The 26,285-nt window shown below is 49.9% G+C and overlaps 1 protein-coding gene across 1 annotated transcript in view; it reads left to right on the plus strand.

Annotated features, from left to right (window-relative positions):
* The first annotated feature begins 23,537 nt into the window (after positions 1-23,537).
* Positions 23,538-26,285, plus strand: part of NPTN (neuroplastin) — a 102,953-nt gene continuing 100,205 nt past the window's right edge. Inside the window, exon 1 of the mRNA XM_073363092.2 lies at positions 23,538-23,804. Coding sequence (XP_073219193.1) covers positions 23,729-23,804 — 76 coding nt within the window. The 5' untranslated portion in view covers positions 23,538-23,728. The remainder of the gene's footprint in view (positions 23,805-26,285) is intronic.

Consider the following 26,285-nt stretch of genomic DNA (forward strand, 5'->3'; position numbering starts at 1 on the left):
TGCACCCACGTGTGAAAAGACCCCTCTAAGGTGGTGGTGTCCGCAGCTACAATGGCTGGGGCTGGGGTCCCTTACTCTCTCCCCCAATCAAAGGGTCAGACAAAGGGACCCGGACGGGGACACTGAGCAGAGAACCCCGGACAGTGCCCACTGCTCCTCAAAAGCATCAAGGGAGTCGGTGGACGCCGCCCAGAGGAACTCCGCCCGGATATGTGAACGGACCGAGGATCGGAAAACGGCCCCACAGTCACAGGAAACTCCATCGGCCAACTTCCTCTCTCTGGTTTTATAGATGGCCGTGTTAGCCAGGGCCAGGAGAAGGTTAACTAGGAGATCCCGCGACTTTGTGAGGCCACGGATGGGGAGTGCATAAATAAAAAGGTGAAGGGGAAAATGCAACCAAAAATGTAATAGAAGATTTGTGAGGAGCTGGAACAGGGGCTGCAGCCTGGCGCACTCCAAATATACATGCACCAGGGTTTCCCTCACACCACAAAAGGGACAAGAATCTGGGATGGGGGTGAACCGCGCCAAGTACATGCCCATGCTCACAGCTCCGTGAAGGAGCCGCCAACTGATGTCCCCGACGGGCCTCGGAACCAAGGTGGAATATAGGCTGGCCCACTGGGGCTGCTCACCCTCCAAAGGTGGCAGAAGGTCTCGCCACTTTGTGTTAGGGTGGGACACTAGGGTGAGGGCGAGAAAAGTGTGGAGCATGAGTGTGTATAGATGTTTCCTTGTAGCGGTTTGGAAGCGTACCGGCTGCAGTTCATGCAGCTGGCTCGCAGTGAAGGGGTAAGGGGGTCGATTGGGTCTGCGGGGCAGGGGTCCAATTAAAAGGTCCGGCGGGGCTGGGGTAGAGGGTGGGCGGGGCGTGCCCTCGAGCAGGACCCGGTTGAGGTAAGCTCGAGCAGCGGGCAGCAAAGCGGCCTTAACCTCCTGAAGTATGCGCCGGGGGGTGCGAGGTCTGGAGAGCCCCATGCGCCGAGCGAGCGTCAGGGGATCCAGCCAGTCTCCCCGGTCATAGTCCAGGAGGTCTCCAACTCCCGTGACTTCTGCCAGGATCAACCTCTGGCGCACCGAGCGGGACTCCGCCACCTGCACACAGAGCTGGGGGTTGTGTAGCAGGGGCTCCACGAGGAGATCTACCCTCTCGGTAGGCGCCACAGACCTGGTCATTAAAAACAGTTTCCAAGTCCGGAGGAGGTCCTGGTAGAAGACCGGCAGCCTGGAGAGGTCTCGCGGAAGACCTCCCAGATGGAGATAAAAGAGCTGCCGGTCATATCGGAGCCCTCGGATGCGGCGCAGGATGGCATGCGCCAGTGTGCTCCACGCCGAACTGCCTGCACCATAGAGGAGCCTCTGTAGGGCCTGGAGGCGGAAGACGTGGACCTGAGTGTGCAGACACTTCAGGCCCTGTCCTCCTTCCTTCAGGGGTAGATGAAGAACCCCTACAGGGGCCCAGTGCGTTCCTGACCAAAAGCACCCCAGAATCGATGTCCAGAGGTTGGTCAGGAAACCCGGGGCCGGGACCAAGGTGTTGAGATGGTACCAGAGCATGGACAGGACTAGTTGATTAAGCACCAGCGCTCTCCCTCGGAGGGAGAGACATCGGAGTAGTCCCGTCCATTTCCGGAGCCACTCTATCACCCCGCCCTCTAAATTTTCCCAGTTTTCCAGCGGAGAGGGATGCATGGCAGAAAGGTAAACGCCGAGGTAGAGCAGCGGATCCGCGCTCCACCGGATGGTCTGAAGCGCGGGTGGGAGGGAGCTCACCTGCCGCCAGTCTCCTACCGCCAAGCCAGAGCTCTTGACCCAGTTGACCTGGGCGGAGGAGGCTGCCGAATAGATGGCCTGGCAAGCCTCCACCCGCGCCAAGTCATCAGGGTCCTGGACTACGAGGAGCACGTCATCACCGTACGCCGACAGGACCAGCCGCAGCTCCGGCTCCTGCAGCACCAACCCTGTCAACCTCCTGCGGAGGAGACAGAGGAAGGTCTCAGTTGCCAGAGCATATAGCTGGCCCGAGAGGGGGCACCCCTGCCACACTCCTCACCCAAAGCTGACCGGTTCAGTCAGAGTCCAGTTGAGCTTAACCAGACACTTTGCGGAAGTGTACAGCACCTAGAGAAAATCCACAAACTGGGGTCTGAAGCCAAACGCCTGCAGAGTGCTCAGGAGGTACCCGTGGTCCACCCTATTGAACGCCTTCTCCTGATCTAGGGACAGGAGGGCGAACGACAGACTGTCCCTATGCTTGAGTTCCAAAAGGTCCCGAACCAGAAATAGGTTATCAAAGATACTGCGGTCCGGGATGGTGTATGTCTGGTCTCAGTGGATCACGTCCACCAGCACAGACCCTAGCCGCAGCGAGATTGCTTTCGCTATGATTTTGTAGTCCGTGCTGAGGAGCAAGACGGGACGCCAGTTTCGTAAATTGCGGAGGTCCCCCTTCTTCGGTAATAAGGCGAGCATAGCTCGCCTGCACAAAAGAGGGAGGACCTCGCTCTGCAGAGACTCGGCCCAGACGGTGACTAGGTCTGGGCCGAGGACATCCCAAAACACGTGGTAGAACTCCACGGTCAGCTCGTCCATACCCGGAGACTTATTAGTGGGCACACGATGGAGGGCTTCCGAGAACTCAGCCAGAGTGAGAGGCAATTCTAGTCGGTCTCGGTCGCTCCCACTGACCGTGGGGAGTTCCTCCCAGAGCACTCTGCAAGCGCTAGGGTTGGTCGGATCCGGGGAGAAAAGACTTGCGTAGAAGGCTCGGGCCCTCCCGCACATCTCCACCGGTTCCGTGAGGGGGGTGCCATCTTCTGCCAGGAGGCAGGTGACGTGTTTCTTGGTCCCCCTCCTTTTTCTCCAGGGCATAGAAGAAGCGGGAGCCACGCTCCATCTCCTAAAGGAGGCGGATGCAGGATCGAACAAAGGCGCCCCAGGCCCGATGGTTCTCGAGGGCCCGGAGCTCCTCCTGCTTCTCCAGGCATGTTCCGCAGAGGAGCGGGTCCTCGGGACTGGCGGCCGGACACCTCTCCAGCTATAAGAGCTCCCGTTCCAAATGCTCTATTGCCTCATTTCTCCGTTGGCTGGTGCCTCGGGTGTAGTCGCGGCAGAAAAGCCGGGCACACACCTTCCCCAGGTCCCACCATCACCGCGCCGAGGGAAAGTCATGCCGCTGCCCTCACTCGGGCAGCCAGAATTCCCAGAAGGACGTCACGAAGCCCTCATCCTCCAACAGGCTGTTGTTAAAATGCCAATAGGTTGGCCCCGGCCTCTCCGCACAGAGGGAGGCTGTCACGGTGGCTAGGTGATGGTCTGAAAATGGGGCTGGCCGAATGCTGGAGGAGTGAGCTTGTGAGAGATGGAAGCATGATAAATAAATGCACGACCAATGGGCCTCCACCCGGACAAAGGTGAATGTGGAAGTGTCATCCGTGTGGTGGTCACGCCAGATGTCCACTAGGGGGTGATGTTCGACTATCTCCCGGAGGGTGTTCGCGGCGGCCGGGCTCTGCTCAGTCCCCGAGTGGTCTCGCTCCTCGAGGGTGGTATTAAAATCCCCTCCCAGGACCAGGCACTCGTGAGAATTTAAGGTGCCGAGGAAGGCGGACGCCTGCTGACAGAATTGCAGCCGCTCCAGTCCCGATGTCGGGGCATAGACGTTAACAAGGTTAACCATGAGCCCCTCCATACGGACCCGGAGATGCAGCAGGCGACCCGGCACGGCCTCGGCGACCCCTAGCACCTCGGGCCGTAGGTCGGGAGAGAACAGAGTTGCCACTCCAGCCTGTCGAACCATGGAATAGCTAAAGTAGACCCTGTCCCCCCACTCCAGCCGCCAACTGTCTTCGGCGGTCGGATCCGAATGGGTCTCCTGCAGGAAAACCACAGAGTATCCTCCCTCCCGAAGGAAGGAGAGCACCTGGGACCTGCGGAGAGCCATCCTACAACCCCAGGTGTTCAACGTTGCGATGGTGAGAGGTGTCATGGGGAGGGCCGGGGGGGATCCTCACTGGCAGGGACGCTCGCATCCCCCAGTGGGCTGCGCAACAGTCCTTGACCCCTCCTGTAGGTGAGTAATTGTTCACGGAAGACGTGGACCCACCAGTAGGCCGCGGCATCCCGCTTCCCCATCCCTTTACCTTCCCCCTTTACCTCCCCCTTGTGGCCCGGAGGATTTGAGAAAAGTCCCCCCATCGCTGGAGAGCAAGCTGTACCTTGTTGCGGGAGCCACGGGCATTTTCTAAAAACTTCCACAGTACTCCTCACAGCTCATGGGGGGGGGGGGGGGGTTACGGTTTTCCGATTGTTCCCCGGCAGGGCCCTTGGTGCAGCCCCATGGTCCACTAAAATAGGCAAGCAGGGTGCGGACCCCCGATGGGGTGCCTGATGGGCTGGAGCTTCTAGGCCCGCCTCAAACCCTGGGGCAATAGGGGGCTGTCATAAATATAAAGGGAAGGGTAAACCCCTTTAAAATCCCTCCTGGCCAGAGGAAAAATCCTCTCACCTGTAAAGGGTTAAGAAGCTAAAGGTAACCTCGCTGGTACCTGACCAAAATGACCAATGAGGAGACAAGATACTTTCAAACCTGGGAGGAGGGAGAAAAACAAAGGGTCTGAGTCGATCTGTGTGATGTTTTTGCTGGGGACAGAACAGGAATGGAGTCTTAGAATTTAGTAAGTAATCTAGCTAGGTATGCGTTACATTATGATTTCTTTAAATGGCTGAGAAAATAGCTGTGCTGAATAGAATGAATATTCCCGTCTGTGTGTCTTTTTTGTAACTTAAGGTTTTGTCTAGAGGGATTCTCTATGTTTTGAATCTAATTACCCTGTAAGGTATCTACCATCCTGATTTTACAGAGGTGATTCCTTTTTACTTCTATTAAAAGTCTTCTTGTAAGAAAACTGAATGCTTTTTCATTGTTCTAAGATCCAAGGGTTTGGGTCTGTGGTCACCTATGCAAATTGGTGAGGATTTTTACCAAACCTGCCCCAGGAAGTGGGGTGCAAGGGTTGGGAGGATTTTTGGGGGAAAGACGCGTCCAAACTACATTTTCTCAGGAACCCAGATAAAGTCTGGTGGTGGCAGTGGAAGTCCAAGGGCAAAAGCGTAAAATAGTTTGTACCTTGGGGAAGTTTTAACCTAAGCTGGTAAAAGTAAGCTTAGGAGGTTTTCATGCAGGTCCCCAAATCTGTACCCTAGAGTTCAGAGTGGGGAAGGAACCTTGACAGGGGCAGTGGAGGGAAAATAGCAGCCCCTAATGGGTCGGGGCAGGAGAACACAAAGGCTGCTCCCTGGGGGTTATCAGTTGAAAAAGGGAAGGAGACAGCCCTGGGGACAGCAATAACATTGCAGGAGATAAACTGGGTAGGGGTAGGGGCAGGGGCATGGGCAGAGGCGAGGTTCTGGGTTTTGGGAGGCAAGCAGCTGGATGGTGGCACCTCCCCATCAGGCTTGAGGGTTAAGGGGGTGGGCAGGGAGCTCTCAGTGATACCAGGTGCGGGCACTATGGTGGATTTAGCGGCCACAGCATCAGGAAGCGGATTATCTTCTGTAGGGCCCCCGCCTGGGAAGGAAGTCGATTGCTCCCTACCAATGGGGGGGTGCCCTGGCGACTCGTGTCCCAGCCGCGTGGCGCCGGCTGTCACCTGAGCAGGCTTGGTGGTCGTCAGCGGGGAGCCAATAGCAGCCGGGTCGATGGAGGAGTCCAGGGGCTCCTCAGAGGTGGGAGCAGAAGCAGCAGTTAGGGGGAGGGAGCATGGGGAAAAGAGCCGTGGAGTGAGGTCGCCCAGATCGAGGTTTGCTGGCAAAAGGTCGTCCTCCCCCTGGGCGACCGGGGTCAGATCTATGGCCTCGATCTCCTTGAACATGGAGGAGAGGACACTTTCCACCGCCCCGGGGTTCTCCCTGTTGGCACCCGCCACAACGGTTGCCTTGGGGTTCACGGGGGCTTCGGGTAGTGTCAGGACAGGAGGGGCTTCCTCGAGGGTCTTGAAGGGGAGGGTCTCCCGTGGAGGAGAGACACTACCTTCCGGTGCTGCCACGTCTTTCCCGGCTGACACCGGTGGATGGGATGCACTCGTGGGCAAAGCAGAAGGTTCCGCATCAGTGCCCCCCTTCCTGGTCTTCCGGGGGGCCTCCGCTTCGGGTAGATGAGGCGAAGCTCGAGCCTTCTGCTTGCCTTGCTTTCCTTGGACGAGGGCCCAGCCCTCCATGGCATCATCTGGGGGCTGGTTACCAGGGGTTGTATCAGGGGGTAAAGGCAATGTCTCAGGGACTTGGGGGGGGGGGGGTGACGGTGGGATGGCGTAAGGGAGGGAGGATTCTCCCTGGGGCAGGCTCTCTCCCATGCTTGGCGGTATCTCTGCCACACCCTCCTCTATAGGCTCCGCCAGATTGTCAGCACCATGGGCGGGGCTCTCCTGCTCATCTGGGCATTGTAGGGGAGGTGCTCCTTGGGCCTGAGCAGGAGTAGTGGTGGTTTGAAGTGGAGGGGGGGCGGGTTCGGGTACCGGGCGGCCAGGGGCGTCGGCAATGACAGGGCCGATGTCCTGCTGAGTCTCAGGGATCACAGGTGCCCCTCCTTGCGGGGCTAAGGGGCAGTCCCTCCGGCCATGCCCCGACGTCCGGCAGAGGTAGCACCGCGCTTCCCCCGTGGAGAAATACACCCGGTAAGAGGCCCCCTGGTGGGGACTAGGAAGGACCCCTTTAGCGCCTCTCCGTCACGCGCCGCTGACAACAGTAGAAGCTGCACTTGCCGGCAGAAGAAAAAAATGTGACGGAGGGTGGAGTCCTTGCAGCCCAACGGGAGAGGGCTGATGACAGAAACAGGTTTCCCCAGGGTGGAAAGGGCGGGTAACAGGGCAGCATTGAGGAGAAAAGGAGGGATAGAGGTCAGGACCAGGTGGACGCCCAGGTCCTCCAGCAAACACCCCCCCACCGCCAGGCCCCTCTCCACCGCTTCCTGGGTGGCAGTCTCCAATGCTAAGAAGAAGACGACCTTCCCGTACATTTTGGAGGCCACCACAATGGCCGAGGGCCCCACCACCCTTGCCAACGCCCGCACGTAGGTCTCCACGTGGGGCGAGGTGGGCACCAGGAGGCATCACACACCGTGCTTCCTTGTCATGGTGGGAAAGGGGCCCCGGCCGCTATTGATGGTGGTGGAGGCGGTGGCCAGGAGAGATGACGAGGCAGCAGGCGGGGGGGCTGCTGCTGCCCGGGCATGCATCCTGGGGGCTGAGGGAGGGACACCCACAGAGCCGGTGGAGGGGGCAGCGGGAAAGGACATCGTGGTCGGTGGCGGGGCCACAGCAGCGGGGGTGGCCCATGCCATGGAGGGCCTGGTGGTTTTAGCGGGGCCCTTCCCCTTCTTCTTGCCCTGGCCTTTCCCACCGGCTGGGAGGGCTCCCCTACAGTCTGGCGAGGCGATGGGCATGGCAGCGGCGGAGGTCACCCCGGTGCCCTCCATTGCCGATGCCCCAGCGGTGGCGGTGGCAGGTGGTTAACAGGAGTTGGGGTCAGGTAAAAAGGGACAAGCTGTGGGATGGACAGTTGGGGGGGGTGCACATGAACCAACGTACCCTCGTACAGAGTCCTGTTTGGTTGGCTGGTGCTTCTGGCCCACATGGTGGAATCAAGGCGAGCAGCTGAGTCCAGAGGCAGATGTTAAACAGCCAGCAAAGATGGTGGAGGGGGGCAGTGGTGAGGATAGTAGTGTGGGGGTTGGGAGGACACAGATGGATCGGGGGGCAGCTCTGTGCCACACCCCCTGTGTCCCTACAAACACTGTCAAGACACAGTCAAGGCCTCCCCCCACACGAGAGCACAGTTCGAAAGTTACTCAGTCTTAAGGCCCCCTTCACGGCGACTTCTGTAGATTCCCCGGGCGGTGTTCCTCCGCTGGACAGCTTTTTCCCTTTCTTTTCCGGGCTTCCTTTGCAGCTGTAGCATTCCAGGGATGCCGGAGCAGATAATAAGAGACTTTCTCGGCTGGATACGGGTCCACAAACAAACAGCAAGCGACTGGGTCTGGGGGCTGGGTCCCTCCACTCCCCCCCTCTGGGGAGGGGATCAGCAGCCCCCCCCCTTCAGGGGGACTCACCTTATATCCACCTAACATACTTGAAGAAACCCTTCTTGTTACTCTTAATATCTCTTGCTAGCTGCAACTCTAGGTGTGATATGGGCTTCCTGATTTCACTCCTGCATGCCTGAACAATATTTTTATACTCTTCCCTGGTCATTTGTCCAATCTTCCACTTCTTGTAAGCTTTTGTTTTTGTGTTTGAGATCAGTAAGGATTTCACTGTGAAGCCAAGATGGTCGCCTGCCATATTTGCTATTCTTTCTACACATCAGGATGGTTTGTCCCTGTAACCTCAATAAGGATTGTTTAAAATACAGCCAGCTCTCCTGGATTGCTTTCCCCCTCATATTATTCTCCCAGGGGATCCTGCCCATCCGTTCCTGAGGGAGTCAAAGGCTGCTTTTCTGAAGTCCAGGGTCCATATTCTGCTGCTCTCCTTTCTTCCCTGGGTCAGGATCCTGAACTCGACCATCTTATGGTCACTGCCTCACAGGTTCCCATCCGTTTTTGCTTCCCCTACTAATTCTTCCCAGTTTGTGAGCAGCAGGTCAAGAAGAGCTCTGCCCCTAGTTGATTCCTCCAGCACTTGCACCAGGAAATTGTCCCCTACACTTTCCAAAAACTTCCTGGATTGTCTGTGCACCACTGTATTGCTCTCCCAGCAGATATCAGGGTGATTGAAGTCTCCAATGAGAACCAGGGCCTGCGATCTAATAACTTCCATGAGTTGCCGGAAGAAAGCCTCGTACACCTCACCCCCCTGGTCCGGTGGTCTATAGCAGACTCCCACCACGACATCACCCTTGTTGCTCACGCTTCTAAACTTAATCCAGAGACTCTCAGGTTTTTCTGCTGTTTCACACTGGAGCTCTGAGCAGTCAAACTCCCCCACCTTTTCTGCCCTGCCTGTCCTTCCGGAACAGTTTATATCCATCCATGACAGTACTCCAGTCATGTGAGTTATCCCACCAAGTCTCTGTTATTCCAATCACATCATAATTCCTTGACTGTGCCAGGACTTCCAGTTCTCCCTGCTTGTTTCCCAGGCTCCTTGCATTTGTGTATAGGCACTTGAGAACTAAGAAGGGGGGAAAAGCCCAAAATGGATGTGTTGCAACTTCCATCCAGTCTGCAATTTTCAGGCAATGTTGCAGAGAAGTGGAAAAAAAATCAGACATTGATTTGAATTGTATTTAGCAGCAATAGGGGCAGAGGAGAAAAATGTTAAAGTGAAATCATCAATCTTTTTGCATGTTGTTGGGGAGGAAGCATTGGACATTTATAAAAACTTTAGGTTTGAAGAAGGGGAAAGCATGAGGTAAAATACTGACTCTATTTGAGGTATATTGAATGCCAAAAAGGAATGAAACCTGTTGCCCATTCCAAGCTTCCAGTAAACAGAGGCTAGGGACACCATCTCTGCCCATTATTACCAGATTTGCCCATTACTTTGGGGTATGATCATTTTTTAGGATTACTCTTCTGGAAGGGGGTGTCTCTAATTCTATCAATGTACTGCTTGTGTCACTTGTGTTCTCATACAGAGCTCTACTTCTCCCTGCTGCAAGTTCCCTCCAGGAGCTATCCTGCAGGATCTAGGTTCCCCAGGGCCAGTTCTTCCAGCCCCAGAATCAGATGAACTCACACACACATTAACAGAGCACGTCTGAGAGGACCGGATTAATCAGCACTCCCAAGCTGACCCCTTATATGTCCCTGGACTCAGTAGGCTGGGTCAAGCAGCACTTCCAAGCTGCCACCCTCATACGTCCCAGCTTCAGCATGTCTCTATCTCCACTTTCATGTTACAATTGTTCTGGTAGTTGTGACGTTATTGACATAAACTATGAACGTATAGATCATTGTTGCAACCAGGGTCCTATGGTTGCACCAGTTCTTGTACAGAGGAGGTCAAGTGGGGTGTCTATGGAAAGGTTGTAGTTTGCCGGTTATGATCGTGCTGTCTGTATGTGTGTATCATTTTTGTATTTGAAGTTATGAATAGTGGCTATGTATTTGTTTGATTCTAAGTAAACTCAGTGAAGCATTTGGTCAGCTTCTTGAGAAAGGACTATTCTCAGAAAGTACCTAATCAAGAAACACTTAACTGACAATGGACTTTGGGAGATGCCAATCCACGTCTGAGCTATCCTGGGAAAGTTCAGACTAACATGTAAACAGTGGTGTCGGCCTGCAAAAAGCTGAATCATTCATAGACATGTGATTTGCCTAGGTGGCTACAGACTCCATCTTGTTGCTGTGATTTTGCACAGAAGAACAAAGGGGGTGATGCCCACAAGAGAGAGAATATAAAAGGCCCTGGAAACCCCTCGATTTTATCTTCAGCTGGCTCAAAAAATAGCCTCTCCACCCCAAAGAGATGCCTGAAAGAAACTGGAACAAAGGACAGTAACTATGGGGGTGTGAGTGATTGCTGGACCGAGACTCGGAAGGAGTCTAGTCTGTGAAAGAAGCTTATTGGAACATCTCTGAGGGTGAGATTTACCTGCATTTAGTTTCCTACTGTATTAGGCTTAGATTTGCATGTTTTTGTTTTATTTTGCTTGGTAATTTACTTTGTTTTGTCTGTTATTACTTGGAACCACATAAATCCTACTTTTTATACTTAATTAATAAGTAAAAAGTGATTTTATTAACCCAGAGCAAGTAATTAATACCTGGGGGAGCAAACAGCTGTGCATATCTCTCTATCAGTGTTATAGAGGGCGAACAATTTATGCGTGTACACTGTATAAGCTTTATACAGAGTAAAATGGATTTATTTGGGGTTTGGATCCCATTGGGAAGTGGGTATCTGGGTGCTAGAGACAGGAACACTTACTAAGCTGTTTTCAGTTAAGTCTGCAGCTTGTGGGGGACGTGGTTCAGACCTGGGTTTATGTTTCTAGCAGGCTAGCATGTCTGGCTCAACAAGACAGGGTACTGAAGTCCCAAGCTTCCAGGGAAAATGGGCTCAGAGGTAGTCTCAGCACATCAGGTGGCAGTCCCAAGGGGGTCTCTGTGACCCAACCCATCAGAGTAGTAACCCACTTGATGAGCAAACCCCACAGGATTTTTGGGCATTGCAGGAAACTTTTAGCTTAGGTATGAGAAGCGTTGCTGTAGAGTGAATGAGGAAGCCAAAAAACACCCGCAGGGGGAGGGGGAGGTTGAGGGAGAGAAGCAACCAGCTTAACCATGGAAGTTATTTATTGCCAGGTAATAACCATAAGGAAGCCAAATAAACAAAACAGTTCTAATAAATCTAATTTAAATTTGATTACAAAAGTCAGGTTTAGAAAACTATAACTGATCACACAAGTCAGGGTCAGAAGGCTATACCTAGAGAGAGAGAGAGAGAGAGAGAGAGAGAGCTGGATTCTCACCACGCCATGAAGCTTGAGTCGATCGAGGGTCCCAGGTGGTGGTGGTGGTAGTGGTAGCTGAAGGGCCAGAATGCTGGAGACAGGCAGATACCCCAGTACGATCAGTCAGGAGAAAATGAAGTCCCAATGGCACTGATGCAGATTTTGGATCCAGGCATCAGAACACTTACTTAAGCATGGGTAGGGGTTTTTCAGTGCCGGCCCACAACATTTTGGCACCTGAGAGGGGAGCTCAAATGACACCCCCATGCCCCCTCGCTTGGGCCAAAACTTTTTGAAAGGTCTCAATTCTGCCTTCTTCCTGTTCTACTCCTCTCATGGTACTGCTCTGCTACCTACCCCAATAAAGGAGAACTAACAATTTAAAATGCCGTGTTCAAAAATTTTAAGTAACACTTTCAAACACCTGAACAGCAAATGTAACTTTTCTCGTCTGCATAGTAAACACTGGCATTTTTATCTGTTTAAATAATCAAAGTGCTGCTTTCTGTGCCTTCTTGGTTGCAAAGATTTGAACTGCTTCTGCTGAAGGTCCACAGTCTGAGCCAGCTCATGCTCTATTGAGATGGTTGCAAGGCCGACCAGCCTCTCCTGTGTCATTGTGGAGCTTAGATGTGTTTTTATTAACTTTGGCTTGGAGAGGCTGTGTTCTCCACTGGCAACTATTACAGGAAGTGTTAGAAGTATGCGCAGAGCAACAAAAGCATTTGGAAAGAGGGTGGTCATCTTATTTGTGCACATATATTCCAGAACAGCCTTTGGAGTTCTTCCTGCTGAAATGTATCTTAAAAGGGTTTTCAGTTCATCACCTAAATCACTTGCATCAATATCGCGCAATATCATCATGTGTCAACACTGTCCCTGCATTGCTGGTGTAGGTCTTCTTCAGGTATAGTGAGGAGTTTTGGAATATCATACAACATCCCAAATATACTGCTATGTTCCTTGAGCTGCATGAAATGTTCTTCAACTGACTGTATTGCACAATCTAGCACCTGGTTAAAGAATTCAACTTTGAATTATTGTTTGGGGTCTCTTATGGGATTATCCCATGCCTCGTAATGTCTTCTTCTTCGGTGACTCTTGTATTCTTGAACGGGTGGGAAAATAGCTTCAGTGTGAAGTTCCTCTGCCAACTTCTGTGCACTCTCCAGAATGTTTTGAAATCCCTCATCTGACGGGTAAGACTGTAAGCATGACTTTGCTTTGTCCAGTTTTTCCATTGCTCCAGATATATCAAGGTCAAGACCTTGGAGTCTCTTGCTTACAACATTTATTTCAACAGTATGTCATGCCACAACACTAGCCCACACAGAAATTTGAAGAAGTTATGTAGGTTTCTGGTGATTCCATTTCCCTCTGCCACTGTTCTCCAACAAACAGTTCCTGTCATAGCATTATCCTCCCTAATGGCAACTATGGCATCATCTATCTTCCCAATTTGGTGTTTGATAGGCTTTATCACGTCGTCTCAACTTTCCCATCATGTGGCACTCAGTGGTTTCAGTTTCAGAGAGGATGTTCCCAAATGTTGCTTCAAAATTTGCCATCGATGAGTTGATGCAGAAAAAAAATACATAGATGCTTTGAATTACATTAAAAAATTCAGCAGCCTCACTAGAAGGCTGCATCACTGACCACCAAGTTCAACAAAAAAAGCTGGAGGGTTTAACTCTCGAATCCATGTCTGCAATTCTCTGTTCTTTCTTCTCATGTTGGCACCATTATCGTAGCCCTGACCTCTCATGTCAGCTATTGCAATTCCCATATCTTCCAGCTTTTTAAGAAGCACACTCTTCTTCTCAATCAACAGATTGATAGAGCCAGAAGAGTTCCCAGAAGTCACCTACTACAGGACAGGCCTAACAAAGAAAATAACAGAACGCCACTAGCCGTCACCTTCAGCCCCCAACTAAAACCCCTCCAATGCATTATTAAGGATCTACAGCCTATCCTGAAGGATGACCCAACACTCTCACAAATCTTGGGAGACCGGCCAGTCCGTGCCTACAGACAGCCCCCCAACCTGAAGCAAATACTCACCAGCAACCACATACCACACAACAGAACCACTAACCCAGGAACCTATCCTTGCAACAAAGCCTGTTGCCAACTGTGCCCACATATCTATTCAGGGGAGCACCTATTTCCCCTTGTTTTTTTCCTACACCCCCCCAGACATTCTTGTTAAACCCTGGATTTGTGCTGGAAATGGCCCACCTTGGTTATCATACACATTGTAAGGAGAGTGATCACTTTAGATAAGCTATTACCAACAGGAGAGTGGGTTTGGGGGGGGGGGGAGGAAAACCTGGATTTGTGTTGGAAATGGCACAACTTGATTATCATACACACTGTAAGGAGAGCGATCACTTTAGATAAGCTATCACCAGCAGGAGAGTGGGGTGGGGGGAGAGAAAACCTTTTGTAGTGGTAAATATACACACAAAGCATGAAAAAATGGGTAAGAGATCTTCTATACTTTCCACAGTATGTATCCGATGAAGTGAGCTGTAGCTCATGAAAGATTATGCTCAAATAAATTGGTTAATCTCTAAGGTGCCACAAGTACTCCTTTTCTTTCTGCTGATAATAGCTCATCTTAACTAATTAGCCTCTCATAGTTTGTATGGTAACTTCCAACTTATCTGTATGTACCGATCTATCTATCTTCCTATATGTTCCATTCTATGCATCCGATGAAGTGAGCTGTAGCCCACCAAAGCTTATGCTCTAGTAAATTTGTTAGTCTCTAAGGTGCCACAAGTACTCCTGTTCTTTTAGCGGATACAGACTAACACGGCTGCTACTCTGAAACCTATCAATAAAGGATCTATTACTAGAATTGGTCTGATAACAACTGAGCTGAGTGTGTGCAGGTGTGGGTTCATTAATATCTAGAGCAGAGATCCCCCATCATGCAGTGCTTCCCTGCTTTTCTGGTCCCAGTTCTTGCCTTGGAATCTTTGTTGTCCGTTCTGTATGCTAATGGAGATGCCTCCCTGTCCCATCTTCAATGCAAATGAGGCTAGGGGAGTTTTCTTAATCCTGTCACTCTTGTCCCAGGGGTTTAGGTGTGTCTCCCACTGCCTTTTCATTGCTTTTTTGTAAGTCTTTCTTCTGATTGGTTTTGGTTCAAGCAGAGGGTGGGGGGAAGGTCTTTTGTGAGTCAGACAGGCTGGGTACTGCACCCTGGTTGCCCAAGAACACGGAGCTGCTGGGTAACACCATCCTGGCTAATAGCCAATGATGGACTTATCCGGTTCTTTTTGAACCCTGTTATAATCTTGGCCTTCACAACATCCTGGTAACTGGCAAGAAGTTCCACAAGTTGACTGTGTGTTGTGTGAAAAAATACTTCCTTTTGTTTGTTTTAAGCTTGCTGACTATTAAACTGATGACACCATAGAGCAATATGTCACAGAATTAAGGAAACTCAGTAAAACCTGTGATATTGGTGAGCTGACAGATTCTCTGGTCAGAGGTAGAATCGTTTGTGGCATTAAAGACAATCTGTTAAGAGAGAGACTCCTCTGTGAAGGAGACTTAACTGTACAAAAAGCTCTCCAAGTATGGGAGGCAGCAGAAACTGTGAATTCACAAGCCAAAGAGTTGAATGCACCAGAAGGGGTTATCCATGTACTAAGTACAAAAGAATATAGCCAGAATAGGTCTGTCAAGGCTGATTCCCCACTCTGGCACTTTGAGTGCAGAAGGTGGGGGCCTGCAAGGTTTCTAAAAATTAATACTGGCCACTCCAAGCTTGTACTAAACTCCCAAGGTTACAGCTTCTCTCTGACCTTGGATGGGTAGATGCTGCCACCACCCAAGTGCAAAAAAACCCTTTTTGGAACCCAGAAAGGCACACTTGGGAATTCCTTCCTGAGGGGTGCCCTCAAGCCCTTTCACCCGCACTCCGGGGAAGAGCTGAGAAAGAAAACAAAGGAAATTAGCTGTTGCCACCAGCTAATTAAACAACATAAGCACAAACCAAAAATCCTATCCTGTTCTTAAAAGAGGCAAATTTTATTAAAAAAAAAAGAAAGAAAATACATCTGACAACTCAGGCTATTGCTAGATTTTAAAAGAGCAATTCCAAAAATTAAGCACCCAAATTAGCTTTCTTGGGAGTTCAGCTTAAAGGTCACAAGCAAACAAAAGAATCTGGGGTTAGCACAGAAGAATTCACTAGCCATAAGAAATAAACAGAAATAAACCTAATTGCATCTTTCTAAACATTCCTGATCTACTTACATATCTGGATTGTTAATTAGGTAGTTCTTGATATGATCTGATGATTTTCATATCTGGCCTTCAGCTTCTCACAGCATAACTGCTGCCCTGTTCCTCTCTTTCCCAGAGAACCAGAACAGACACAAAAGGGAAGTTTTTTCCCCATTTTAAAAAGTTCCAGCCTTCCCATTGGCTTTTTTGGTCAGGTGCCCACTCCCTTTCCTTTACCAGAGGACTTTTTTAACCCTTTACAGGTAAAGCAAGCAGAGAACAGCCACCAAGAGGGACCTTATAGCTAACTGGCTGGCTGGGTGTCCATAAAAGGGAGCTACCTCCACCCCTTAATTTATCACAAGATCAAATCAAAGAGTGGAACCGCTTGCTATGAAACCACTGCTAGGGGAAAGACTGGACACAGACAGTCATGTGGAAGGTGTGGATCAGAGAATGGCCCCAAATAGTGTTTTCCCTTTGGGAAACTCTGTCATATTTTGCAAAATGCTGCAGATCCCAGATGCAGAAAAGTCAAGTGAATTCAGTTAAAGACAATCTGGTTGAGACATTTTTCATAGATGCACTGGGATCTAGCAAGCCGACTGGATACTGCCTATGACAATGAATGGAACAATTATACCACTAAAACTGGCCTCAGGAGCTCAAGTTAATATTCTGTCTGAACAAGATTATGAGAGACTGAAAATAAGACCAAAACTGGAACTAACAAAAATAAAAGTAACTGGTTATTCTAGAACAAACATATCAGTGAAGGGGAGGTGTATTGCTAGCATCAGCCATAAAAACATCAGGTACAGGTTCCCTTTCACTGTAGGGCCAAAGAAGTTGATAGCAATTTTAGGCCTGGCTGCATGTGAGAAACTCAGTGTGGTAAAACTGATGATTTCACAACAAGAGCACACTGAATCTGTCTACAAGGCACTTATTTGGGAATACCATGACCTGTTTCAAGGTTGGGTTGCTTGCAGGGTGAACATACAATCTGGATAAACAAGCAGGTCACTCCAGTTATCCATCCATATCGAGAGGTGCCATTTGCACTCCATGATAAACTCAAGGCCAAGGCCCTCAAGATGCTGGCGGAACTGGATGAGTCAGGTGATGAAGAGTCCGTGTTGCAGACAGACAAGGCAGAGCTGCAGAGCATGCTGTGCACCCTATCCAGCAAAGTGGAGGACTTGAGCACATGCAATGGCCAGATCGCCAAGCACGGCATGGCACTTCAGCATTCCCTCAATGAGCTGGAGACCCTCAAGTTGCCCGCTGAAAGTAACGAGACAATCAAGCAAGTCAATGAGTGTGCCACACTTCTCCGCATCACCTCCAATGTCATGATCAATGCCTGCTGAGACTTGCTAACCTGCCTGGAGAAGGGGTATTTGGGAAAAGTGAGTGGTAAAGACTCACTCCAGAGCGATGTGATGGTAACCTCTCCTCTCTAGGCAGCTGACACATGGGGTTTATGGAAATATACTACATGGGTTAAAAATTTAATACATGTGTTATTAGATAGTTGTTAGTTGTTTTATATATACAAATGAACTTCTATAGCCATATATATATAGCTATAGAAGTTCATTTGTTTTTCTTTAAGAAGGAAGATATAGAGATATGTTTGTAGAAGATTATAATTTAGAGATGCTCCCTCATAAATATTATGAATATAGGCATTTGGAGATGTGCTCTGGAGGTGGAGGTTGGGAACATCCCATGGCTGTATGCAGCAGTTCACTACCGAAGCTCTTCTGTTTGTTTTATTAAAAGTTTTATTCCTTTCTCATTCATTTGGTTTGTTGTTTAACGAATCCCAAGATAGTTACAAAAACTGCATCCGTAACTAGTTACATTCTAATTCCTATCAAAAACCAGATGCCTGGCAACCCTATTCCTGCATGATGACTATGAAGTAAATAGCAGCATTACAAATTATACAGCTGGAGAGTTCAGTGAGCCATAGAGATGCACTGTGAAATTATTTAAATGCAGGATGCATCAGAGTTGGAATATTTGGTGTTGGTCAGCTTTAGAACTGCAGCTTTGGTTGGAGAGATCTAAGCCATTATTCCACAAAGTACATCAACACATGCTTAAGTCCCATTGAAGTGTGTTATCAATATGGGGCTTTATGGTACCAATGGTTGCATTCCATGGCTGTCAGTGACTTCTTGCCATACTCCTAGGGACAGAGTTTCATTGTCTTTAGCTGAGTAGTGAGATTTTCTTAGAGAGACTGGGCCAGATTCCCATGTCCCATCTGGCTTCTTTGTGCCATATAAATGATACAAAGGAGCCAGACTATATCTGTTACTGGCTGGCTGAGAATACCCGAGGCAGGGAAGGGGAAGCTCTCGGATGGTATAAACCTAGCCGAGCTGGCTACTGCAGCAAACACCAGCTGCTGCTCTGGCACTAGGGTGGAGGTGTGTGTTGGGGGGCTGGAAAGGAGGTGTAATGCACTTTTGGCACTATATGTAGCTGGTGTCAGTTAGAGCAGGCCCTAGCTCCTGTACCTGGGCTGTCTGCCTGGGCTCCTGTACCTCCTCTACCTGGGCTGTCTGCCCCCTTTTCTGACTCCCAGACTGTGCAGCTCCATTGGAATCAGGCTGCCTGAGCTTCCTAAATTGACAGTTGTCCCCAGGATCCTCTATGAAGGGATTACGGATCAGAATGGTATTATTATGACTTTTGTTACCATAGCCCAAGTCATAGACTGGGACCCCATTGTACTAGGCACCGTATAAACACAGAATAGTAGCATTAACACTGCAGAATAGTAAGCATTTTCACAGGTGTAAGTGACTGCACAAGGTGCAGGTCAGTGGAGAATCAGGCCCTCAGTGCTTCAACCCATCCTCCTGAACCTTGTATACTCTGTCTCTTCTAGTCTGTTGTCAAAACAGCTCTGGTGGAGTCATGCTAACAGAGCTTTTCCAGCTCCCCACTGACCCTGGAGTTCCAGGGCATGTATGGCAGACCTCTGCAGGAAAAGTTATACAGCATCAGGCTGCATCACCTTTCCCCTAGAGGCCTACTGGGTTTTTCCATGGATCTGGAACCGGGAGCAGTGCCATGCATTCCTTTACATACAGAAATGGCGAGTGCCATGCACCAAGGGATCCCACTGTTTCTGCTCTGGATTTCTTGAGAGCCTTTCATCCAGAAATCTCTCAGTGCTTTACAAACCTCATAGCCATGTTCACCACCACACTCCAGCTGTTTGTGCATCCTTTTGTCCTGTGTTTGTACAGCACGTAACACAATGGGGTCCTGGTCCCTGACTCCCAAGCGCCATGGTGGTTTTAATGGTTTGACCATGGGATGGTGTTCCAAGAAGAAGGAGTGCTAGGCAGAGATGGGCTCCACCTAACGAAGAGAGGGAAGAGCATCTTCGCAAGCAGGCTGGCTAACCTAGTGAAGAGGGCTTTAAACTAGGTTCACCGGGGAAAGGAGACCAAAGCCCTGAAGTAAGTGGGGAAGTTGAATACCAGTAGGAAGGACTAGCAGGAGAGCGGAAGAGGGGAGCACTCCTGAATCATACTGAAAAAGCAGGACGATCAGTGACTTCTCTCAAGTGCCAATACACAAATGCAAGGAGCCTGGGAAGCAAGCAAGGAGAACTGGAAGTCCTGGCACAGTCAAGGAATTATGATGTGATTGGAATACCAGAGACCTGGTGGGATAACTCACATGACTGGAGCACTGTCGTGGATGAATATAAACTGTTCCGGAAGGACAGACAGGGCAGAAAAGTGGGGGGAGTTGCATTGTATGTAAGAGAGCAGTATGACTGCTCAGAGCTCCAGTGTGAAACTGCAGAAAAACCTGAGAGTCTCTGGATTAAGTTTAGAAGTGTGAGCAACAAGGGTGATGTCGTGGTGGGAGTCTGCTATAGACCACTGGATCAGGGGGATGAGGTGGACGAGGCTTTCTTCAGGCAACTAACAGAAGTTCCTGGATCACAGGCCCTGGTTCTCACAGGGAACCTGCTAGGAGAGCAATACAACAGTGCACAGACAATACAGGAAGTTTTTGGAAAGTGTAGGGAACAATTTCCTGGTGCAAGAGCTGGAGGAACCCACTAGGGGCAGAGCTCTTCTTGACCTGCTGCTCACAAATGGGGAAGAATTAGTAGGGGAAGCAAAAGTGGATGGGAACCTGGGAGGAAGAGACCATGAGATGGTTGAGTTCAGGACCCTGACAAAAGGAAGAAAGGAGAGCAGCAGAATATGGACCCTGGACTTCAGAAAAGCAGACTTTGACTCCCTCAGGGAACTGATGGGTAGGATCCCCTGGGAGAATAACATGAGGGGGAAAGGAGTCCTGGAGAGCTGGCTGTATTTTAAAGAATCCTTATTGAGGTTTCAGGAACAAACCATCCCAATGTGTAGAAAGAATAGTAAATATGGCAGGCGACCATCTTGGCTTAACTGTGAAATCCTAGCTGATCTTAAACAAAAAAAAGAAGTTTACAAGACGTGAAAGCTTGAACAAATGACCAGGGAGGAGTATAAAAATATTTTGCTCAGGCATGCAGGAGTGAAATCAGGAAGGCCAAATCACAATTGGAGTTGCAACTAGCAAGGGATGTTAAGAGTAACAAGAAGGGTTTCTACAGGTATGTTAGCAACAAGAAGAAGGTCAGGTAAAGTGTGGGCGCTTTACTGAATGAGGGAGGCAACCTAGTGACAGAGGATGTGGAAAAAGCTAATGTACTCAATGTTTTTTTTTGCCTCTGTCTTCACGAACAAGGTCATCTCCCAGACTACTGCATTGGGCAGCACAGTATGGGGAGGAGGTGACCAACCCTCTGTGGAAAAAGAAGTAGTTCAGGACTATTTAGAAAAGCTGGACGAGCACAAGTCCATGGGGCCGGATGCACTGCATCCGAGAGTGCTAAAGGAGTTGGCAGATGTGACTGTAGAGCCATTGGCCATTATCTTTGAAAACTCATGGTGACTGAGGGAGGTCCCGGATGACTGGAAAAAGGTTAATGTAGTGCCCATTTTAAAAAAGGCAAGAAGGAGGATCTGGGGAACTATGGGCCAGTCAGCCTCACCTCAGACCCTGGAAAAATCATGGAGCAGGTCCTCAAAGAATCAATTTTGAAGCACTTAGAGGAGAGGAAAGTGATCAGGAACAGTCAGCATGGATTCACCAGGGCAAGTCATGCCTGACTAATCTAATTGCCTTCTATGATGAGATAACTGGCTCTGTGGATGAGGGAAAAGCAGTGGACGTGTTATTCCTTAACTTTAGCAAAGCTTTTGATACAGTCTCTCACAGTTTTCTTGCCAGGAAGTTAAAGAAGTATGGGCTGGATCAATGGACTGTAAGATGGATAGAGAGCTGGCTAGATCATCGGGTTCAACGGGTAATGATCAATGGCTCCATGTCTAGCTGGCAGCTGATATCAAGCAGAGTGCCCCAAGGGTCGGCCCTGGGGCCGGTTTTGTTCAATTTCTTCATTAATGATCTGGAGGATGGTGTAAATTGCACTCTCAGCAAGTTTGTGGATGACACTAAACTGGGGGGAGTGATAGATACACTGGATGGTAGGGACAGGATACAGAGGGACCTAGACAAATTAGAAGATTGGAACAAAAGAAATCTGATGAGGTTCAACAAGGACAAGTGCAGAGTCCTGCACTTAGGACGGAAGAATCCCATGCACCGCTCCAGACTAGGGACCAAATGGCTAGGCAGCAGTTCTGCAGAAAAGGACCTAGGGGTTACAGTGGACGAGAAGCTGGATGTGAGTCAACAGCTTGCCCTTGTTGTCAAGAAGGCTTACGGCATTTTGGGCTATATAAGTAGGAATATTGCCAGTAGATCGAGGAACATGATCATTCCCCTCTATTCGGCATTGGTGAGGCCTCATCTGGAGTACTGTGTTCAGTTTTGGGCCCCACACTACAAGAAGGATGTGGAAAAATTGGAAAAAGTCCAGCGGAGGGCAACAAAATTGATTGGGGGCTGGAGCACGTGATTTATGAGGAGAGATTGAGGGGACTGGGATTATTTAGTCTGCAGAAGAGAAGAATGAGGGGAGATTTGATAGCTGCTTTCAACTACTTGAAGGGAGGGTCCAAAGAGGATGGATCTAGACTGATCTTAGTGGTAGCAGATGACAGAACAAGGAGTAATTGTCTAAAGTTGCAGTGGGGGAGGTTTAGGTTGGATGTTAGGAAAAACTTTTTCACTGGGAGGGTGGTGAAACACTGGAATGGGTTACCTAGGGAGGTGGTGGGAACTCCTTCATTAGAGGTTTTTAAGGTCAGGCTTGACAAAGCCCAGGCTGGGATGGTTTAGTTGGGGATTGATCCTGCTTTGAGCAGGGGGTTGGACTAGATGACCTCCTGAAGTCCCTTCCAACCATGATAGTCTATGATTCTATGATTCTATAATAATACTCATCAGGCTTTAAGGGTAGGTGGTGCTAATGGGCTGAAGCAGAGATCAGGAGGGGGTGTGACGTTATTGACATAAACTGTGACTTTATAGATCATTGTTGCAACCACTGTTATATATTTGCAGCAAAGGTGGTTGTGTGAGATGTCTATGACAAGGTTATGATTTGCTGGTTATGATTGTATTATCTGTATGCATGTATCATTTTTGTATTTAAAGTTATAAGTATTGGCTCTATACTGTCTGTATTTCAAACTTGTGCTGTGCTTCTGGGTGACACCCCAGAGAATTTGGCATCAGCTCTGCCTAGCCTGCTTGATGGCCCATTAAGGACCATCAACTATAGAATTGATCCACTGAGAGAAGGCAGATACACCTTGTGACTCAGCAAGGCATGCAGTGACATTCCTAGGGACAGAACTCTAAGGTTTTTCCATGTCATGTGCTGGATAGTTTGTCTTTGAAACAAAGAAAGCAGAGGCCACATGGCAAGAGACTATAAAAGGCTGCAGCATCTCCTCCCTCTTGTCTTCAATCCTGCGTCTGCCTCTGGAGGGAATTTGCTACAAACTGAAGCTCTGAACAAAGGACGGAATGACCCATTCCAGCTGTGGATGTACTTGAGACTTGATTTGAACCTGCAGTTTATTCCATCACTGCTACAAGCCTGAACAAAGAACTTTGCCATTACTGTATGTAATTGATTTCATCTAAACAATCTTAACTCTCTCATTTATATTTCTTTCTTTTTATGAATTAACCTTTAGATTTTACAGGATTGGCAACAGCGTGATTTGTGGGTAAGATCCAATTTGTATATTGACCTGGGTCTGGGACTTGGTCCTTTAGGATCGGGAGAACCTTTTTTCTTTTACTGGGGCATTGGTTTCCATAACCATTTGTCCCCATAATGAGTGGCACTGGTGGTGATACTGGGAAACTGGAGTGTCTAAGGGAATTGCTTGTGTGACTTGTGGTTAGCCAGTGGGGTGAGACCAAAGTCCTCTCTGTCTGGCTGGTTTGCTTTGCCTTAGAGGAGGAGACTCACCACCCTGGGGCTGTGACTGCCCTGCTCTAAACAATTTGTCTTGACTTGATACTCTCAGAAGTGTCCCACCAAAGGGAGCATCATTACAGGGGACTCTGGGTTGGGGGAGGGGAGGTGGCACTAAGGGGCTGCAACAGGGTTGGGGGGCTCTGAGGAGGGGGAAGTGTCAGTAAGGGGTGCAGCAGGGACAGGGGGCTCTGCGCTGGGGAGGGGGTGGCACTTAGGGGGTGCAGCAGGAATAGGGGCTCTGAGCTGGAGAGGGGAGGGAAGGGGGCAGTAACGGGCTGCAGTACGGTGGCCGGGCAGGTTAAGGGCCCGTGCTGTCACGTGACACAGGTCACTTTCTCCCAGAGCCTGTCACGTGAGCATGCAGCTCCACGGGTGGAGCTTCGCTTCCTCCCGCTCCGGCGTCTCGCGGGGCTTGGCGCTGCGGTAGGAGGTCGGAGGCAGAAGGACGGAGCCGGTCCCTGTTCGCTCCTCGGTGTCGCCGCTGTTCCCCTCCCGCCCCAGGCCGTGTCGCGCTGTGTCCGGCCTGAGAGGAGGATGTCGGGCTCCGGGTCGCTCTGCCTGTTGCTGGCCGCCGCCTGCCTCATCTCGGGTCCCGCCGCAGCGCAGAACGGTGAGTGGGAGGGGAGCCGGGCGCGGGGGGAGGGAGGTGGGCTGGGGATCAGGGTATGGCCGGGCTGAGGAGCGGGGTGGGGGTTGTGAGGGGGCTACCTCCCATATATGGGGAGGCAGCATGGTGCTGGAAGAGAAGGGGGGGTGAAAGGGACAGGGGGATGGGCGGTGGGGTGCGGGGGCAGGTGTGTGTGAAGGGTGAGAGCAGGGTACAGTGGTGCTGGGGAGGAGCCTGAGAGAGGCTGGTAGGAAGCAAGGCTGATATGTGGGGGTGGGCAGAGAAGTGGAGAGGAGTGTGGCTGTGGTGGGGGGAACTGGAGGCTGCTGAAAGGGAGAGCAGAAACAGCAAGAGATGGGGGGATTAACAGTGAGGTGTGTAGAGCTGGAAGGGGTGAGTAGCTAGTGTGGAGGGAGGTATGTTTCTGAGGGTGGTTTGAGAGAGAGTGAGGCAGGGCAGTAGTGAATCGGGGTGGTGTGTGGATAGCAGAATAAATTTGATTCGCCTGGGTAAGCAGCAAGGCACAGACAGAAGCAGGTGTGCACGCTGGATGCCCTGATCTCTTAGGGCAAGTCTGCACTACAAAATTAAGTTACATCGACATACAGCCATCACAATAATTAAATCGTTTTTGCATGTCCACATTACACTCCTTGTGTTGGCGGCTCGTGTCTTCACCAGGAGCGCTTGCACTGATTTAGCTATCAGGGTAGGGCAGGGGTGGCCAACCGGTGGCTCCGGAGCCACATGCGGCTGTTCAGAAGTCAATATGCAGCTCCTTGTATAGGCACCGACTCTGGGGCTGAAGCTACAGGCGCCAACTTTCCAGTGTGCAAGCGGGTGTTCACTGCTCAACCCCTGGCTCTGCCACAAGCTCTGTCCCCACTCCACCCCTTCCTGCCCCCTCCCCTGAGCCAGCCATGCCCTCGCTCCTCCCCCTCCCCCCCAGAGCCTCCTGCATGCCTTGAAACAGCTGATCGGCAGGTGTGGGGGAGAGGGAGCTGATGGGGGCCTGCTGATATATTACTATGGCTCTTCAGCAATGTACAATGGTAAATTCTGGCTCCTCCTTAGGTTCAGGTGGCCACCCCTGGTGTAGGGCATTGTGGGATGGCTTCTGAAAGGCAGCAACAGTTGATGTAAGCAATGCAGTGTCTACACTGACACTGTGTTGACCTAACTATATAACCTAAGCGCTACACCTCTCATGTAGGTGGAGTAATTAAGTTGGTGTAGTGAGTGGACTGCATCAGTGGGAGCTGTATTTTAGTGTAGACGCTTACCAAGTTTGGTCAATGTAAGCTGTCTTATGTTGACATAATTCTGTAGTGTAGATCCGGCCTAAGCGCTGGAGCAGCAAAAGCAATATGATCTGCTGAATACTGGAGTGTGGAAAGTGGATCTGGAAATCTAGTGCCGTTCTGTAAGAAGAACGTAGAGAGTCAATGTGGCTATATGTGAAAAAGATTGTTTGTTTATGCAGAGTTCAGCAGTTGCCACTTTAACTACTCTCTGCCAAGATATAAATATCTAGTTTAAAAAGTATACTTGTGCTAATAGTTACTGTGAAAACATAATGCTTTGGATCAGTCATCCCACTTAAAATCTCTGATGGCCCTTCTGAACCTGTTCTGAATAGCAGAACCTGTTCATGCAGTGCAAATATTATTTAAACATTAAATGCTGTCTGCAATGTCAAGACCCATAGCTTTAAATCACAGCTGCTTTCTGAATTTTTGTATCTCAAGGAGCTTCTGAGGCATATAACGCCTTATGCAGCATATGAGATGCTCCTGGTAAAATGGAATGTCTCTTTCCGCCTACTAAATCTGCATCTGCTGAGCTGCTTTAAATGATTTATAATGGAATAAAATTGTAGTTCCTTAGCAACCAAAGAGAGATCCTCTGATAGGGCCATAAAGGAAAAACTGTTTGTTTTCTCATAGGGTAGTGTGTGCTAAATCTAGCATAGCATACCATCTCCATGGTGCGAGTTTGCAGCTAAGTGCATGATAATGGCGATGTAAAGCAGGGCCAAGAGGCTGGGTTAAATGAGTGAAACTCTTTTCAAGGAAGGTCACGCAGAGCTTATAAAAATGAATAAGAACGGCCCTACTGGGTCAGACCAAAGGTCCATATAGCCCAGTATTCTGTCTTCTAACTGTGGCCAGTGCCCCAGAGGGAATGAACAGAACAGGTAATTATCAAGTGATCCATCCTCCGTCGCTCATTCTCAGCTTCTGGCAAACAGAGGCTAGGGACACCGTTCCTTCCCATCCTGGCTAATAGCCATTGATGGACCTATGTGACTTGATGAGACATGTGATCCTAAAGCTAGTGCAGCGGTTCACTAATTGTGGTGTGTGAAATTGTTGCAACTGGGACCCTGTAACAGGGTGTTCTGTCCCCTTTAAGGGGTGGAACCTGGGGCTAGCCAACCCCTGTTCCGTGACCTGATTCTTTAAGGAAACAGGTACTGAAGAG

This window comes from Lepidochelys kempii, chromosome 10 (genome assembly GCF_965140285.1).
Source record: "Lepidochelys kempii isolate rLepKem1 chromosome 10, rLepKem1.hap1, whole genome shotgun sequence".
NCBI lineage: Eukaryota > Metazoa > Chordata > Testudines > Cheloniidae > Lepidochelys > Lepidochelys kempii.